This window comes from Callospermophilus lateralis, chromosome 4 (assembly GCF_048772815.1).
Source record: "Callospermophilus lateralis isolate mCalLat2 chromosome 4, mCalLat2.hap1, whole genome shotgun sequence".
Lineage (NCBI taxonomy): Eukaryota > Metazoa > Chordata > Mammalia > Rodentia > Sciuridae > Callospermophilus > Callospermophilus lateralis.
Window position 1 is genome coordinate 106,128,490 of NC_135308.1, and position 19,308 is coordinate 106,147,797.

General features: G+C 33.0%; 1 protein-coding gene across 1 annotated transcript in view; it reads left to right on the forward strand.

Moving 5' to 3' along the window:
• Arid2 (AT-rich interaction domain 2) overlaps positions 1 to 19,308 on the forward strand; it is a 176,771-nt gene that overhangs the window by 153,504 nt on the left and 3,959 nt on the right. The window contains exons 17-20 of the mRNA XM_076854349.1: positions 15,557 to 15,695; positions 15,782 to 15,867; positions 17,579 to 17,702; positions 17,803 to 17,894. Of these exons, the coding sequence (XP_076710464.1) occupies positions 15,557 to 15,695; positions 15,782 to 15,867; positions 17,579 to 17,702; positions 17,803 to 17,894 (441 nt within the window). The remainder of the gene's footprint in view (positions 1 to 15,556; positions 15,696 to 15,781; positions 15,868 to 17,578; positions 17,703 to 17,802; positions 17,895 to 19,308) is intronic.

The following is a 19,308-nucleotide window of genomic DNA, read 5'->3' on the forward strand; positions in this document are numbered from 1 at the left end:
TTGCTAAGTAAAAGGCATCATGTGTTCATTTTTTAAAAAATATTTTTCAGTTGTCAATGGACCTGTATTATATTTTTTATATGCGGTGCTGAGAATTGAACCCAGTGCCTCACACGTGCTAGGCAAGCGCTCTACCACTGAGCCACCACCCCAGCCCCATGTGTTCATATTTCTATTTGGAATTTAAATTCAGTATCGCAAGGTCCTTATTTAACAGCATTATTTTCACATCTGTATCTTTGTTCTCCTTATCAAAAATACCATTTCTCATTAATGTTAACAGCATATGCTTCATCTTATATCACACGTCAGTGTCAAAGTAATCCTGATACTACTTGTAAGAATATGATTATTGAAAAATTTTGGAGAGAGTTTTCTACTGTTGTCTTTAAAACATATCCTAGTAAGGACTGTATAGTCACAAGTTACTATATTTTTAATTCACTTAGAATAGAGGTATTCTATAGTTACATCATCAACTGGACATATTAATGGTTCACTTGTGGATTTTTTTGTTTGTTTTTATTTTGTTTTGGTGCTGTGTATTGAACCTAGGATCTTGTGCCTGCCAGGCAAGAACTTTCCCACTGAGCTACATCCTCAGCTCTACTTGTTTCATTTTATTTTTTATTTTATGGTATTACTTTTTAAAATTTAAAATTACTTAATATATAACATATGGTTCCAGCACCAAATTAACCAAAGAATATTCAAAGAAATTTATCACTATTCTTCCATCTTATTTCTTCCCTTTTCTATAAATAATGCCCTTTTTATCTTTTAAAAATATAAATAAATTGCAAATTTATTTGTATGATGTAGCTTCTTAAACTACCTAGGATTAATAATAGGTTCCTCCACCCAAGATGTTCATGTCATAATTCTATAACCTGAAAATGTTATGTGGCCAAAGAACTTTGCACATGTGATTGAGTTAAGGATCTTGGGGGGCGGGGGGATTGTCTGCCTTACTTTAATATAATCACAAAGACCTTTATAAGAGAGAGTCAGGAGGTCAGAAAGATAGAAGACAATGTAATAATGAAAGCAGAGAGAGATTTGAAGCTGCTATGTTTGTGACTTAATCTGGAGGAAGGGGCCTTGAGCCAAGGAATGCAAGGAATGAAGCCCTGAAAGCTTGAAAAAGCTAGGAAAGAATTCTCACCTACACCCTCATGAGAGAGTGCAGCCCTACTGATACCTTAGTTTTAACCTAGTGAAACCTGTTTTGGACTTTAAACCTCTAGAACTATGAAAGAATATATTTAGCTATTAAATTCAAGTTAATGTGTTATAATAGCAATAGGAAATGAATAACATACTATACACACTTTTCCATATCCTGTTTGTTAGTTTTTAATTTAACCAATATATTCTAGAGAGACCTCCAAGGAAGTATGTAGAGATATTCCTCATTCCGTTTTTATGCCTTCATAGTTATTCAATCACATAGATAAATTACTTGGTCAACCAGTTCCCTGCTGATTAAAGTACATGTATGTGTAATTTTGCTGGGTACTGCTGTTTTCTCCATATGTTCCTACCACCAATATATAAGAGAGTGCCCATTTTCTCTATAGGCATGCAAGTATAATGTGTTTTCAAACATTTAGATTTTTCTCAATATAATGGGTGAAAGATGATGTATCAGAATTTTACATTTCTTTTTCTATCAGTTGTCCATATCTCTATTTATTTTTCTATAGGATTTGTTGGCACATTTTTTTCTTTTCTATTTTATGAAGCTGTTTATTAGATTCATTAACATTTTGTCTGCTGTGGCATAACTTTTCACAGTTTATCATTTGTCTTTTTCACTTTGCCCTTCCTCACTTCTCTTTCCCTTTCTTCCTGTGGTCACGGATAAAATTTTTATTTCTTTCAATTAATTTTTCTGTAATAACATTTGTTAGCCTTTCTATTATTGCTTCTGGATCTGGGTTATAGTTAGGAAGTTTTTCTCCATGGTCAGATTATAAAAGAATCTTTCTGTCCTTGTTTTTTTTTTTTAAGAATGTATGTGGTTTTGTAGTTCACATGTAAATCTGCAATTTGGGAGGATTTTCTCCAGTAATCTAAAGGAAATGAGAGTGAGTCTATAACTTGCTTTAATTTGCTCCAGTAGCTATCCATTTTTCTTTTCTTTTCTTTTTTTTTTTTTTTTTTTTTTGTACTATAAAGCTAGTTTATTCCTGGAAAAGTGTGTGTGCAAATGGATATTTTGGTTCTAACCCTCACCAATGTAACAGTTCAAACTAGTTTCATCAAATGCTGACTGAAAACTATTAACAAATGATTCTATAACATTTTCATATCACAAGTAATTTTCTAATTGTAAAATAATACTTCTACCTTGTAAAAAATTAAAATTTCAAACAGAGCATTTCTAAAAGATAATCATAGTTGTTAAGTTTATATGTATATTTTCAATCCTTCCTTTTCATTTACAGCTGTATTGTACATTACGCTTCTTATTTTAAATTCTAAACAAACAATATCCACTGGCCTAGAAATTGCTTCATTAATATATATGATATTCATTAATATAGAATATATATACTTTTTATTTCAGCATACAAATTTTTATTGAATACCAAGGCTTTTCATTAATATGAAAAATTTTACCATATATGTATCTGTTATCTATGATAGTATCTGCTTGTCCTTCTTTGACAAAATTGCTCTTAAATTTTATGAGGACACATTCTTTCCTTAGAATGCAGTGGTCCTGCACTATAATCTGTAGAGCAGTATCTCATATTCAGGGGATATTTAAGCTTTTAGCTATTTGCTATTACAAACAAACAGCTATGATGAACAATTTTGTGCTTATAAGACACTTTCTGTAGGTATTTCAGTGAGTAAAGTACCAAATTGGGATTTCTGGGTCAGGTAGTTCACATACTTTTATTTTCATAGAATTGATAGGTTACTATCCAAAAATATTAAATTAATTTACAGTTCTGGCAGAAAAATATGAACATACTTCTTTTTTCTACCACCTATCTACTACACACATAAGGGAAATTTTCCCCAATCTGATAGCAACAAAAGATCTCTTCGCATTTTATTATTCTTTTGTTATTTAAATTTTTTAAAACCATGCTTTATTTTTAGAGCAGTTTTACTTTCAAACAAAATTGAACAGAAAGGACAGAATTCCCAAATAAATAGCTTCCCCTACTATCAATATATTTGAGTGGTACATTTGTTATAATTGGTAGTAATGGACTGACATATGACTGATACCCAAATCCACAATTTACATTAAAGTTCACTCTTGATATTATACATTCTGTGGATTTTGACAAAGGTGCTATCCACCACTATTACAGTAGCATACAGAGTAGTCTCATTGTCCTAAAAATATTTTGTGTTCTGCCTCTTTATCTCTCTCCTTAACCTGTTTCAGTTTTTATTTTTTCAGTTATTAATGAGTTAAAAATCTTTATATAATTATTTATTTCTCCTCTGAATTAACTGATCATTTCATTTGCTCATTCTTTATTACCTTTCTACAAACTTCTCTGTGCAATAAGGTATATCAATTTTTCATTATATGCAACTATAATGTCTTGAGACATTAGCCATATTTTTCTACATAGAATCTAAATCTTTTAATGCTTTATGTCCTGTTTGAAAGACCTTCTCAGCTGCTAGGTCATAAAATGAACTTTTGTGCCTTTTAGCACTTTAATGTTTTAGCTCTTGAGGCATCTGTAGTTTAGTCTGATGTATAAAATAAGGTATGAATCTAGCTTAATTATGTTCCAAATGACCAATCTACTGGCAAGTTCCTCTTTCCCTCAGATATTTGAATTTGTTATACTTGTCCTACTGAATTCCTATGTATGCTTTGTCTCTTTCTGAATTGCTCTCTCATTGGTCTCTGTTCTTACTACCCTATGGCTTTAAATATATTTTAATGTTGCTCCTGCTGATCTTCTTTTTCAGACTGTTTCTTAAAATTTGTTTGAGCATCTACCTTGAACCAGGCACTGTGCTAGGGATACAGAGGTCAGACTTGGTACCTGTACATATATTCATTATTTCAGAGTGTCTTTAGAGGTCCTCAAGAAAGGCATGTTAGGATTTTGGTTGCTATTGCTTTCAGTATAATGGCTTTTTGTTTGGTTTTTGATTGTGAATATTTTTCCAATATTGAGTCATTCCCTTACTCAAGAAAAAAATTTTTCTCCAATAAGGCTTTTAGCAGTTTCTAAGCATGAATTCTATAATTTTATTAAGTTTATAGTAAAGTGTTGTTCTTGTCTTTTTTCCTGTCATAAATGATCTTAATTTCCACTATATTCTATATTTTTTCAATATTTATACCTTGTTTTACCTGCTTATCCATTTATAGTGTCTAATATTACTAGTTATATAATAATAACTTTTTTAACTGATAGGCTTTATTTTTTTAAAGCACTTGTATTAGGATTGTACATGTTGTTACATTTGATGAACTAATATTGGTAACAGTATTACTAATAAGACTTTTGCATTAAGAGTCACTCTTTGTGTCATATAGTTCTAAGGGTTTTAACAAATTCAAAATGTCATGTATCCACTGTTAGTAACAGAAGGAGTACTTTCACTGTCCTAAAATCCACTCTACCTATTTGTTTCTCCTCTCCCTATCTCCAAACCCTACTCCTGGTAACTACTGGACTTCTTACTGTCTTTATAATTTTTAACTTTTTCATGATGTCATGTAGTTGAATCTATCACATTGCCTTCTTAGACTGGTGTCTTTCACTTCACAATATACATCTAAAGTTCGTGTGTGTGTGTGTGTGTGTGTGTGTGTGTCCCTCATTGTTCATTTTTATATTGTTTTATGATTTTATAATGGTCCATCATATACATGTACCACAGTTTGGTTTATCTATTCCATATTGAATGATATAATGGTTTTTTACAGTTACTGGCAATTATGAATTAAGGTGGTATAAACATTGGAATGGGGGTGTTTTGTGTGAACAGTTTTTTTTTCAACTACTTTGAGCAAATGCCTAGGATTATAGTTGCTGGATCATATGTGAAAATTGTGGTTAGCAATGTATCAAACTGTCTTCCAAAGTGGCCATACTATTTTGCATTCTCATCAGCAGTGAATGAGCACTATTGCCTCAATCCTCACCAACACATGGTAGTGTCAGTGTCTAGGATTTTAGCCATTCTGATAAGTGTGTTTACTGGTATCACTGTTGTTTTAACTTGTGATTCTCTAATGACATACAATGTTGTCTGTCTTTTCATTTGCTTATTTACCATCTGCATATCTTCTCTGATCAGGTGTCTATTCACATCTTCAGCCGATTTTTTAACTGAGTTGCTAGTTTGCTAAGAACTTTTGGTATACATGGGTATTTTTGTCAAGTGCTACTCTCTATCTATTGATATAATATAATTCTCTACCCCATGGTTGTGATAGATTACATCAATTAATTTTGAGTACCAGCCTTGGTCGTGGCATACAGTTTTTTATACATTGTTTGCTATTGTTTGCTGAAATTTTTGTGGGGATGTTAACATCTATGTTCATGAGGGATACTAGGCTGCAGTTTTCTTGTGGTGTCTTTGGTTTTGATGTTAGGGTAATACTGTCCTCATAGAAGTAGTTAGGAAGTGTTCCCTTTGCTTCCATTATCTGTTAGAGATTTTAGAGAATTCATATTATTCCTCCCTTACTTAAGTATTTAGTTGAATTAACCATGAAACTGGTCCTGGTGCTTTTCATTTTGAAGGTTATTGATTCAATTTCTGTAATAGTTACAGGCTTATTCAGATTATAGGTTTGTCTTTGTATGAGTTTTGCCAGTTTGTATCATTCAAGGATAACTAAATTTTGAGTTTAGGAGCATGGAGATGTTTATAATATTCCTTTATTATACTTTCATTGTATTTGGAATCAGTAGTGATCTCTTTTTTACATTAGTGATTTGTATCTACTCTTGTTTTTTTTTGGGGGGGTGTGGTTAGGTTGTCTAGAGGTTTATCTATTTTATTGATCTTTTCAAAGAGCTAGTTTTTAGTTTTGTTGATTTTTTTTCCCACTGTTGATTTTCTATTTCCAATTTCATTAAACCAGCTGCTCTAATTTTTATTTATTTTCTCCTGTTTCCTTTAGATTTAATTTGCTCTTCCTAGAATGAAAGCTTAGATTACTGATTTTAGAGCTTTTGAAATATATACATTCAGGATTATAGTTTACTCTCTTAATTACTGTTTTTACTCCATCTCCTGAATTTGAAGTTCTATTTTCAATTTGTCCATAATATTGAACAGTGTTGTTTAATCTTGAAATATTTTTGTATTTTCCAGCTTTCATTTTCTACTTCTAGCTTAATTCTATTATAATATGAAAGGATAAATTAAAATTTTAAGGTGTGTTTTATGTCCCAGAATGTGTTCTATCTTGTGGATGTTCCACATGAGCTTGACGAGAATATGTTGCTAGATAAAATATTCTGTAAATATCGGTAAGGTCCAATCGATTGATGGTATTAGCCACTTCAACTATTTACTTAGTTTTCTGCCTTTTGAATCTTGATTCTGGTCAATGCTGTCAGTAAGCTCAGTCAATCAAGATTCACTCTCAGTCGAGCACAGTGGTGCAGGCCTATAATCCCAGCAGCTTGGGAGGCTGAGGCAGAAGGATCTCGAGTTCAAAGACTGCCTCAGCAACAGTGAGGCACTAAGCAACTCAGTGTAAACTAATGATAGAGATATGTTGAAGTTTCCAACTATCATAGTGGATTTGTCTCTTTTTCCATGTAGTTCTATCAATTTTTGCATAACACATTTTAATGCCTTGTGTTAGGTACATCCACCTTAAGGATTGTTATGTCTTCTTGGAAAATTTACCTCTTTATCCTGATAATTTTCCTCATTCTGAACTCAGCTTTCTCTGAAATTAAAATACTATTCTGAACTCAGCTTTCTCTGAAATTAAAATACTAACTCCAGCCTTCTTTTGATGAGTTTATGCAGAGTTTATCTTTCTTCATCCCTTTAGTGTATCTGTATGTTTTGGGGAATAAAACCTGGGGTCTTGCACATGCTTATGAACATATGAGCTACCACTGAAATACACACTCATCCCTTCATACTTTATTTCTGAATCTGTTCATGTCTCTGTATTTAACAACACATGGTTAGGTCTTTAGACATTTATGTTAAAGTGATTATTAATATAGTTGCATTGATAACCTGCTATATTTGTAAAGGCAACTTTTTTTTAATTTGCTTTTTGTGTTTTTGCTTTTACCTTCTCTAATTCTCCCTTTAGTATACTAATTTTATTTCTTTTAAAATAGGTAATCTGAAATCACTTTCAAACAATAATATACTGTTTCATAAATAGTACAGGTACCTTGTAACATATCAATTTTTCCAAAGTGTCCTTCACACCATTGCAGTCATTACACTTAACCACAGGCTATAATCACCAAATACATTGTTACTATTATTATTTTGAAAAAAACATTAAATCAACTAAGTTTTAAAAATAAGATGTCATTGATTCCTTCTCTAACATTTTTTCTTTCTTTTGTAGATTCAACTTTTTGGCCTCTTAAATCTTCCTCCTCTCTAAAGAATTTTTTTTTTTTTTTTTTTTTTTTTTTTTTGTCCATGCTAGGCATCAGACTCAGGCCTGGGTCCTTGGTATATGCTAAGCAAGCACTCCACCACTGAGCTCCACCCCAAGCCTTGAAGAAAGCCTAACATTTCTCGTCAGATCATATACCTTCAGGGTTAACTAAGAAAGTATTTTGCTGGGTGTGACTGAACATGCCTTAGTCCCAGATACACGAGAGGCAGGAGGATCACAAGTTCATAGGCATCATAGTGAGATCCTGTTTCAAAAGAGAGAGAAGTTTTCTATTTTGCTGCTGCTGCTTTTTTTTTTTTTTTTAATATTTTTAGTTGTAGATGATAGGTATGTGCTGTACCACTGAACTACAAAACCCAAAAACACTTTTTTTTTTTTTTTTGGAAGAAAACATGTTTATTAGCTCCACATAGCCAAGCCATAATCTATACATATTTCTTTTTTTTTTTTTTTTAGTTTGTTATTTTTAGATATACAAGACAGTAGAATGAATTTTGACATATTGTACATACATGGAATATAACTTATTCTAGTTAGGATCCTATTCTTATGGTTGTACATGATGCTGAGTTACCCTGGTAGTGTATTCAAATATAAGGATATGGGACTGGGGTTGTGGCTCAGGGGTAGAGTGCTCACCTAACACATTGGAGGTCCAGGGTATGATCCTCATAAAAATAAATAAAAGTATTCTGTCCAACTATAACTAAAAAAATTAATATTTTTTTAAAATACAAGGATAGGAAACTTATGTTCAATTAATTTTATGTCCTTCCTTTTCCCCTCCCACCTCTCTTCCCTTTGTTCCCCTTTGTCTAATCCAATGGACTTTTGTTATTCCTCTCTGCACCCTACCTTGTTGTAGGTTAGCATCCACCCATTAGAAAGAACATTTGGTCTTTGGCTTTTTGATATTGGCTTATTTGCTTAGCAGGATAGTTTCCAATTCCATCCATGTACCAGCAAACGCTATAATTGCATTCTTCAGTATTGCTGAGTAATATTCCATTGTAGGTTGGCTCTTGGAAATTGACCTGCTATAAACATTGATGTGGCTTTGTCACTATAGTATGCTAATTTTAAGTCCTTTAGCTATATGCCAAGGTATGAGATAACTGGATCAAATGGTGGTTCCATTCCAAGTTTTCTAAAAAATCTCCATAATACTTTAAAGAGTGACTGCTTTTTCTATTTCAATGCAGAACATCATTGGACTTCTAGTAGGGATTACATTCCCTCTAAAAACTAGAATAAGACAGGGATGCTGTCTTTCACCACTCGTGTTTAACATAGTCCTTGAAACCCTAGCCAGAGCAATTAGACAAAAGAAAGAAATTAAAGGGATACAAATAGGAAAAGAAGAGTCTGTGACTTTAAGAAGATGACTTTAAATTTAAGAAGATGTTTCTCAACCTTTGTTGAGAAAACCTTTGTCTTGCATGAGACAAGAACTCTAGGGGAGGGGTTGGAGGCATAACTCAGTGGTAGAGCACTTGCCTAATATGCATGAGGCCCTGGCACCAAAAACAAAACAAAACAAAAAAATAATGGTTACTTCACCCTTTCCTCCTAAAAGCATTTTTCCCCCTCTAATTATCACTACAGTAACTTTGAGAATTCTGGAGGTAAAAATTCCAAAAATGTAGTTCTCCCCCAGACCCCAAGGAGTTTAAACTCTGAAGGTCATCCAGTCTAGGCTTCCTGTAATTTGTCAGTTATTATTTAATATTTCTACAAGTAACTGGCTTCAGCAGTATTCTGTGATTATTTATGTTAGTGTCTTTCCAGCTTTCAGGTAGCAGTTTGCCCTGTGGCTTCTATTTTTTGATTAATCTAAGAGTCTGGTCCAGTCCCCCACCTCCCACCCCAACATAGGTACTGGGGATTGAACCTAGGGTTTCGTCATGCCAGCCAAGCCCTCTATACCCTGAGCTACATACCTGGACTTTTTTTTTTTTTTTTTTAGATTTTATTTTATTTTATTTGAGACCGGATCTCACTAAGTTGCCAAAGCTAGCCTCAAACTTGTGAACTTCCAGCTTCAGCCTCCCTAGCTGCACCACCATGGCAGGCAGAAGAGTTCTTAATGTTCACTTCATTCAATTCGTTTCATGTTTTGAGAATGGAAGTGATTTGACTTCCAAGCTCTTTACATGTCTGAGAAGAAATTGGAAATTCTCATTCTTTGCTTGTCTATTGTTATTAAGCACAGCATTGACTATTAACTTGTAACTGAAATATATAAGTAACGTATATATTTAAAAAAGAGAAACCAAACTTGTGTGACCATAAGATTTCTTTTTTTTTTTTTAGTATATTGATTTTAAGTAATATTTTGTTTGAAAAGAGGATTCTACTGTTCTAAAAGACATTTGAAGACCAGTTTTCTAGAATATATTGCTCATCCTAAATCTCTAGTACATAACTGGTAAAAGTGAAAAAATTAATTCCCTTTAAGACAAATGATCTATATTGTGTTAATATTTAGAATTATATTATGAAAAATCAAACCAGCTGTTTAGAGGATCTCAATTTTATTCCAAACAAACATTTTTAGTGTGAAAGCTATTCTGTCTGTAAACCAGAGATTTGGTACTAGGTAAACTGATATTCTCTCTGACCACAATAAAAACTACTCAAGCAATATTAAAGTTCAAACTTCTGGGTTCCTGCTGAAACTTACATGTAGTAATTCCAACAAACATCAGCTTTATTTTATTTTGCAAATTATTTTTTTTAACAATTTGGAAGTTCTACTTCTTCCAGCAGTATAATCCAAAATTCCTGGAAAAATCTTTAATTTCCTCTAATTAATTTTTCTGAAATAATGTGCTCAGTTAAAAATACTTAAAAATGAAATATTTAATGAAAACTGATAGCAATTTTGTGCACTTTATTTTGGGGTTGTGACTCAGTGCTGGAGCCCTTGCCTAGAATGTTTGAGGCACTGGGTTCAATCCTCAGCACTACATAAAAATAAATAAATAAAATTAAGGTATTGTGATCCATCTACAATTAAAAAAAATTTTTTTGAAAAAAGAAAAAGAAGTATCTATAGACAATGTGAGCCTTATAAAACTGCCATCTTGATGATTTGAAAATATTTGATGAAGTAAAATACTTAGAGTAAAAATAATTCATGATACTCTTGCCTTCAGCAAAGAATGCTTAATTCTAGTTTTGCCTGTTAGGGTTGACATTAACAAGAAATTAAATTGATCAACATCTTGGATTACATGTCAGTAAGATAATAAAATTGAAATTAGAGTTATACCATCTTTTGTCTTAATTTTGTAGTCAGAAAACCAGAGAGAATCTTCAGAGGGTCATTAGCAAAGTGCATGGCACTGAAAACTTTTTTTTTTTTTTTTAATTAACACTTCTTGACTGAGTGAAATAAATGCAGATTAACTAACTGATTCTAAAGTCACAGTTCTTCCCTGAACTGGCTTGTTGGCATTTTGTATCTTCATTTGTGATGTTAACAGGCCATCATCTTGCTGTTGTTAAGAGTATAAACGACTATGTGGGCCATGCATTGCGGGTACATGTCTCTAATGTTAGCGGCTCCAGAAGCTGAGGCAAGAGGATCGCAAATTCAAAGTCAGCCTTCAAACTTTGTGAGGCCCTGTCTCAAAAAACAAAAAAGGGCTGAGGTTGTAGTCATGCTAAAGTGCCCCTGGGTTAAATCCCAGTATGCTCCCCTACCCCCAAAAAAAGATTTTGTGTAAAAGCTCATGGATATTTTGTTAAAATTCCTGTACTTGTAGTTAGAACTAATAAACTTTTATAAATGTCAGATTAACCTCATGTAATATACTTTCCCATAACATTAGTTTGAGAAGTAGGTGTTTTTTAGGCCTTAACTACTGGTCTGCCTTCATTAAAAGTATTAGAAAAAGCCCTAATTTCTACCACAAGTAGTGACAGAGGTTCTATTTTTGTTTTTTTAACCTTACTCTAATACCATAGAGTCCAGTTACTTAAAGATGTTATCAAATATCAAAAGGTTATTCACCATGAGATTAATTTGCCAAACTGTATTGAAGTCCATTTCGTTTTCAAATATTTTAAATGTTTGGGAAAATAATTTTGTAGGGTAAAATTATAACCTGTAGTTTACCAATCACCTCATTTACTTATTCCTTGGGAGACTGTGCATAGAATAAGAAGTATGTACCAATGGTAATCTCTCTCTCTCTTTTTTTTTTTTGGGGGGGGGGTGTACCAGCACTGAACCCAGTGGCACTTAACCACTGAGCCACATTCCCAGCCCTTTTCAATTTTTTTTTTTTTTATTCTGAGACAGGATCTTACCAAGTTCCTTAAGGCCTTACTAAGTTGTTGAAGCTGGCTGGCTGCTTTGAACCTGCAGTCCTCCTGTGGCAGTCTCTAAGTCACCAGGATTACAGGTGTGCCCTACAGCATCCAGCCAAAACTATACATTTTTTAAAAATGTATAGTCTTTTATGTACATTTATTAATAATTATGTGTACATCTTACTTTTAAACTAGAATATTCCTACAAACAAACATCCCATATTCTTTTACTCCAAATAGTTTTGGAGCAGGGGATATTGTTTGTTGTTTTTGCAGCAAGGAGAACCTTTAAAAATGCCATGAAATACTTTTTGACTTAAAGAAAAATAGCTTGGCTAGGAGTGGTGGCACACACCTGAAATGCCAGCTATTATGAATGCTGAGGCAGGAGAATAGCAAGTTCTAGGACAGCCTGAGCAACTTAGTGAGACCTTGTCTCAAAGTAAAATTTAAAAAGGGATCAGATATAGCCCAGTGGCAGAGTGCTTAGCATGTGTTTAATTTCCAGTGCCGCCAACATAAAACAAAGAAAAACAGCCCACCAAGAACTTATGAATAAGAAAACTTTGAAGGATATTGAACTAAAATGCTATTTTTAGTTCTTTATACATATGTCTTAATAACCAAGGAAAAGCCTTAGCTTTATAATCACAGATGTTTATTTTTAAATTATTCTTTTGAGTATGGTGAATTATTAAAATTAATCATGTATTAGATGTGTGTGTGTATATTTGTGTATATGTATAAAAACCTCCTTTTTATTTACATGCACAACCTCCTAGATAGATTGCCAATTTTTAAAGAATAAACTCAAAGTAACGAGAAAAAAAAAGTGTTTTATTTACTTCATTTGTTTATGTGTTTATGATGCTTAAGGATTTTTTTAAAAAGTGATGATAACAACCATAGTACAAAATACACAAGTAATAGTTGTTGACTTTATTTTAGTTTTAAGTATGAAGTAGTTTATTCTTAAGTGTCTCCTCAGATGATATCAGAAAACATACCTAGTAGACTTTTGTGAATCTCTTCATTTGAACTAAACAGCTTTTACTTGGATAAAAGAAAAAAGGAATTTGGCTGAAGGGGAGTTTGGTGAACCAATAGAACCTAATCTTTAGCTTTAGATGCAGTTATTTAGATAATGAAAGAGGTCAAGCTATTATAAAATGTATTGGTGATTTAATTGAAAATAATATGTACCATGAAAGACTGCCAATGACTTAGAGAAAAATGTCACAGTTACTACAATAAATATATGAAATGATAAATTTTGGATTGCTGTGTCTGATATTGATAAATACTGAGAAAGTAGCAGGATCAACCAAAAAGCATTGTTCTGTTGTTTTCAATGTAGGATTTAATGAGAAAAGACAGAAGATGGAAAGGGGGATGATTTTTGAAGGAACACAATAGAATCTATTACAGAAGTGAAATAGGTACCCTTAAAAATAGAAGCTACTGCTGGCTAAGCCCTAAGGAAAAGAGGATGGGTAGTGACTAAAGGTTTATTATGGAGAAGTTAAGGAAGCATTAGTAAAATAAACTTAAATTCTTTCAATAATGTCTTTTTTCACAAACATAAAAGGAGGAAATTGTTTTTAATTTGCAAATTCACTAATACAGAACAAGATAAGTGTTCAGTATTTAACCAAAGTTTAGTTCGAAGCAGGTTTTATGGGAAATATTTTTGAGAAGAGAAATAAATAAAATTAGTTGAGTGATGATGAGTATCACTTGATAATGGAGGGTATTAACTTAGAGATAGACTAGACTGAGCATAGAGATAGACTGAGCATAGTTTGGCAAGTCTGAAATAGCTGTGGACAAAGTCTCAGGGCAGAGAATTAGCAAGCTGAGCAGGTGAAAAGACAAGAGGTCACCAATACTACTACTATTACTAGTACCAATAATATTAATAATGATTGTGGTGACAGTATCTCTCTTTTATTTATGACCTACTATATGTCAAAGAGCTTTACATACATCAAGTTTGTCCTCAAAACCACCCCCAAAACTAGATTCACAATAAGTAAAAAATTTGAGAGAAATGTTTTTTTGCCCAGAGATCTACTTATTAAACCCATCAAAACAAGCATATCCACATTGTATATGTCATAAATTGTGTACTTATTATAACAGTTTTTCAGCAGAGGGCAGCAAAGTATTCTAAATGAGAGCATTGTTTTATAGAAACCATACTAACCAAGAGTGGCAAGCAGTATATAAAATTGTATCAGTCGCAATTTTGTTTCAACACACACACATATATACAGAAAAAGCTTAAAAACGTTATTCATTATTAAGTATTATGTACTCTACATAATTGTATGTGCTGTACTTTTTATATAAAAGTTTATTTACACCACTATCACAACAAACATTTCAGCAATGTACTGGGGTACAACATTAGATGGCTACAAGGACATTAAGTGATAGGCATTTTTCAGCTCCATTACAATCTTATGAGACTATAGTCATACAGGTTTTCATTGTCCAAAATATTGCTGTTTAGTTCATGGCTGTATTTCAGTTAATGGTTCAATAGTATTTAGGTAAAGTCTTAGCACAATAAGGCAAGTCTCCAGAATAGAGATCCAATCATTTATTTCATATTAATGAATAGTATTGTAAAGTACTTTAAATAAAAGTAACGCCAAAACTTAAAATGCTTATCCTGATTTTAATTTCACATAAACTTTTCATAGGTGTTTATATAGATGAATGTGAACAGAAATGAAATAGATTATTATAATGATTAATTAACATTCTCTATAATTGAGTAATTATTTTTAAGTGTCATTCCCTGAAGGAATATTAATTTGGATATATGTTGCACATTAAAAATTGGTTCAAATATAGGCATGTGTATATGAAGGCCATAAAAAATCACATCCTAAAAGATATCTGCCACAGACTTGATAAAGATAATTACTGTTAAATACCCAAGTTAGTAATTATTAACTGAAATCTTGTAATGCATTTGTTGCTGTCTAGATTCTAGTGATGTTTCTCAGTGCCATGTATATAAAAGAGAATAGTATCTGATTTCATTTCAGTGTTATGTCCTTTGCCACTTACCCACTCAGACATATATTGTTAAGCCTTCATAGTGAACAGGATATGATGTTGGGGAAATAAAAGATGTGACTTCTTAAACATGAATAGACATAAAATATGAACTCAGCTAAAAAGCCAGACTGGCCAAAATTTATTGAATTTTAAATGTTGGATTAGATATGCTGAAACTATTATGTAATATGAAATCTAGTAAATGAGCAATTTCTTAAAGTACAATTAAGTGTGATATTTGTTTATAAGATACTGTTCTATTGTGTTTTAAAATATTTCATCTGACTGTCATTAAAGATAGTGAATTAGGAAAGAAGGATATTAAACTTAAACCAAATAACTGAAATATTTATTATAGTCGAATGCTTCATCCTAGAGAAATTTTCAAAATACACTTTAGGAGAAATGAATTAGAGATTGCTTACTCTATTTTGCTATATATTGATCTATAACTTGTATTAAGGATAGCAAGTTTTCTATTTTAAAGAATATATCCAAGTGTCAGAAAGTTTTTGTTTTGTTTTGTTTTGTTTTTTGTTTTTTTAGGTGGTTTCAAACACCCTCACAGGTTTTCTACCACGCAGCTACTGAACATGGAGGCAAAGATGTATATCCAGGGCAGTGTCTTTGGGAAGGTTGTGAGCCTTTTCAGCGACAGAGGTTTTCCTTTATAACCCACTTACAGGTATACTTTTTTAATATTATTTGCTTAGTAACTCATCTGGTTCCATCAAAAATCTTTATATTCTTTTACTTTCTTTTTTCACAAAGGATAAGCACTGTTCAAAGGATGCCCTGCTTGCAGGATTAAAACAAGATGAGCCAGGACAAGCAGGAAATCAAAAATCTTCTACCAAGTAAGGAAAATTATTATATTTCCTGTTACATATAAAAAAGAATACTTGGAAACTAGGCATAACACAAGAATAATAAAAAGCCATTTAGCCTGTTGGGAAACCTGAAACCTGGGTTCTAGTCCAGCTCTACTACTATTCAGCTGGGAGACCCTGTTCAAACTGCTTATATTCTGTAGGCATCATTTTTCCATATTGGGTAGACTGCATGGTTTCTACATTACTTTGTAGTTTCAACATTTTGATTCAACTTTGTAGAGAAGTCATTGGAACAAAAGATAATATGTGGGAAGTGCTTTCTAAATTGGAAGTACTACATGTGATTATTTTTTAAGAGAATAAATGTATTTAATAATGGCAAAGGAATTTCTTCACATATTTGTATATAGAGAGACATGCATACTTACTGGTTTACAGTCTAAAGATTGCTTTCACATTATATTATTTAAAATTCAGAATTAGTTTATGTAACAACTATCAGAAAATATCCCCACTTTACAGATGTGGAAAGAATATTAAAAGTCATGCACTAGTTATAGTGTCAGAAACAGTTTCCTTATGTATCAGTTAGTGTTCTTTGCACGGCTGCTTCATAGAATACAACAGATAGTGATGTAGTTTGGGCTGGGAATGTAGTTCAGTGGCAGAGCAAGACAGTGATGCAGTTTATCTGCTTGGCCAAAGAAATCTACAGTACCTTGAATCTGATTTCATATATATAAAACTTTCTGTCATCCCTCCATTCTATGTCTTTCATGAAGAACTGTCTTGAGCTGGGCTTATGTCTGTAATTGCAGATTTTCAGGAGGCTGTGGCAGGAGGAAAACAAGTTCAAGGCCAGCTTCTGCAACATATTAGGATCTTGTCTCAGAGTAAAAAGGACTGGAGTTATAACTCAGTGGTAGAGCACACTAAGTTCAGTCCCCTGTACTGTGGGAGTGGGGGGAAAGGAAGGGGTTGACAGAAATTATTAAATAATGATGAAAAAAAAGATTATGTAAGAAAGTAATTGTCCAAAATGTAGTGTTCAGCATAGTTCATATTATATTAGGCTATATTTTCCTGAATGACCTATGCCATTACATTCTTAGGTAATACTGTTTCACTGTTGGATGCTATTTAAAAGTAATTTACAATGCAAATTTTAAACTATTTTCTTAACATTCAAAAATGGGAACTCTACAATCTTACTATTTTATTACTGTATTGTATTTATTGTTATTGACTGCTTACCCAAAACAGTAATTTTAAAGATGGACCATAACGGAGCATCTGTTATTCACTTTAAAATTGATAGATTAGAGCCAGATGAAGTGGCACAGGCCTGTAATCCCCCAGTGACTGGGGAGGCTAGGGCAGAAGGAACTCAAATTCAAGGTCAGCCTCAGCAATTTAGTGAGGCCCTAAGCAAGAACCTGTCTCAAAAGAAAAAGATTAAAAGGGGCTAGGAATGTAGCTTCCAGTGCCCCTGGTTAAATCCCCAGTGTGGGGAAGGTGGGGAATCAATAGATTGGAAAATAAAAGACCTGAAATTTCACCTCAATACTAAGGTTCTTTGCCTAGACTGACATAAACATAATATTAGTGCTGGACCTTTTTTTCACCTTGTATCCGAATTTCAGAGTAACCACCTCATGAGGTTGGCAATGTGGTTAACATTCTGTCTGCAGAATTCAGTTAACAGTCTCCATCTCTGTGTGTCTGATCAATTTAGGCAACCAGCTGTAGGGGGCACAAGCTCAACTCCTAGAGCACAAAAGGCCATTGTGAACCATCCCAGTGCTGCACTCATGGCTCTCAGGAGAGGATCAAGAAACCTTGTCTTTCGAGATTTTACAGTAAGCCTTCCTTGAAACCTTTATCTGCGAAGGTATGAGCCCCATATGAGTTTGATCTTTATTGTAACTTTTTTTTCTTATATTCTCCTTTCCTTTTTAGGATGAAAAAGAGGGACCAATAACTAAACACATCCGACTAACAGCTGCCTTAATATTAAAAAATATTGGTAAATACTCAGAATGTGGTCGCAGGTGAGTAATTTATTTTCCCTAGCAACAGTGAGTTTAATCTTACTTTTACATATATGTTCATAAAATGAGGTATCTCTTTTACTTACTGTTTTTCACGATTTCGTGAATGTCCAAAAGTTTATGCTACCAGGATTTCTCAAAAGCCAAAAATAGGGGTTGGGGTTGTAGCTCAGTGGTAGAGCAATTGCCTGGCACTTGTAAGGCACTGGGTTCAATCCTCAGCATCACATAAAAATAAATTAACTAAACAAAGGTATTGTGTCCATCTACAACTAAAAAAAAAAAAAAAAAAAGCCAAAAATAAATAGAAATTGAAAGAACCAGAAGGTAGTCGTTTAACTTGTTTTATTAAGTTAATTTCTTACTAGCCAGAGAGAGCTACTTTTAGAAAATTGGCATTTTAATGAACTCATCAAAGTCATAGATGCTACTAAGAATCATTATAGTACTCTGAAGTTTTAAGAGTTGCTTTCTGACAGTCTTAAGAGAATAATCAGGATTTTGTAGCTCTATAGAAACTTGGATTAACTCTTTAAAGAGAACAAATGTGGAATGTTTTGTATATACTATACTTTGTCTCCCTTAAAGGAACTTTTCTCATATTCCTCCTGCATCTTCAACTGAGCATTCTCAGGCTCCTTTCATTTCATTTCCAAAATGAATAAGAAAAATTCTTTTGCTTTTTTGGGCAATACTGGGGATAAAACTCAGGGCCTAATGCATGCTGGGATAGAAAATAAAACTTGAAATATAAAGGTTTAAAAACCATGAGAATGCCAATGTCTTCCTGATTCATTCATAATTATTTCTTTTTAGTTTTCTCACTTTATTTCCTTCCATATCCCTCTATTTGCTTCATATCCTACATTCCTCCCCACCCTCCCACCCATGTACTGGGGATGGAACCCAGAGGCGTTTACCATTGAGCTAGTTCTCAGTATCCCCTACCCCCATTTTTAATTTTTTTTCTTTTGAGACAAGTTTCTTAAGGCCTTGCTTAGTTGCTGAGGCTGGCCTCAGACTTCTGAGACTCTTAAGTCACTGAGATTACAGGCATGCAGTGTGCATCATCAGGCCTGAGTTTCATTGTCTACATTTCAACCAGGCCACACCACTTGCAAGTTCCTGAGCACACTAGGCTCTTTCATTTCACACTTTTAAACTTGTTCCAGTGATCCAACCATTCTCTCTGCCTAGAATGCCCTTGTCCAAGAGAGAATGCTCAATGTCCAAGTCATCATTCTCAGTTTGTATTTGAATTTTTGTGTTTTCCATAATTGCTTCTTTTTTTATTAATATATATATATATTTAGTTGTCAATGGATCTTTTTTGTTTTATTTGTTTATTTATATGCAGTGATGAGGATCAAACACAGGGCCTCACACATGCCAGGCAAGTGCTCTACCACTGAGC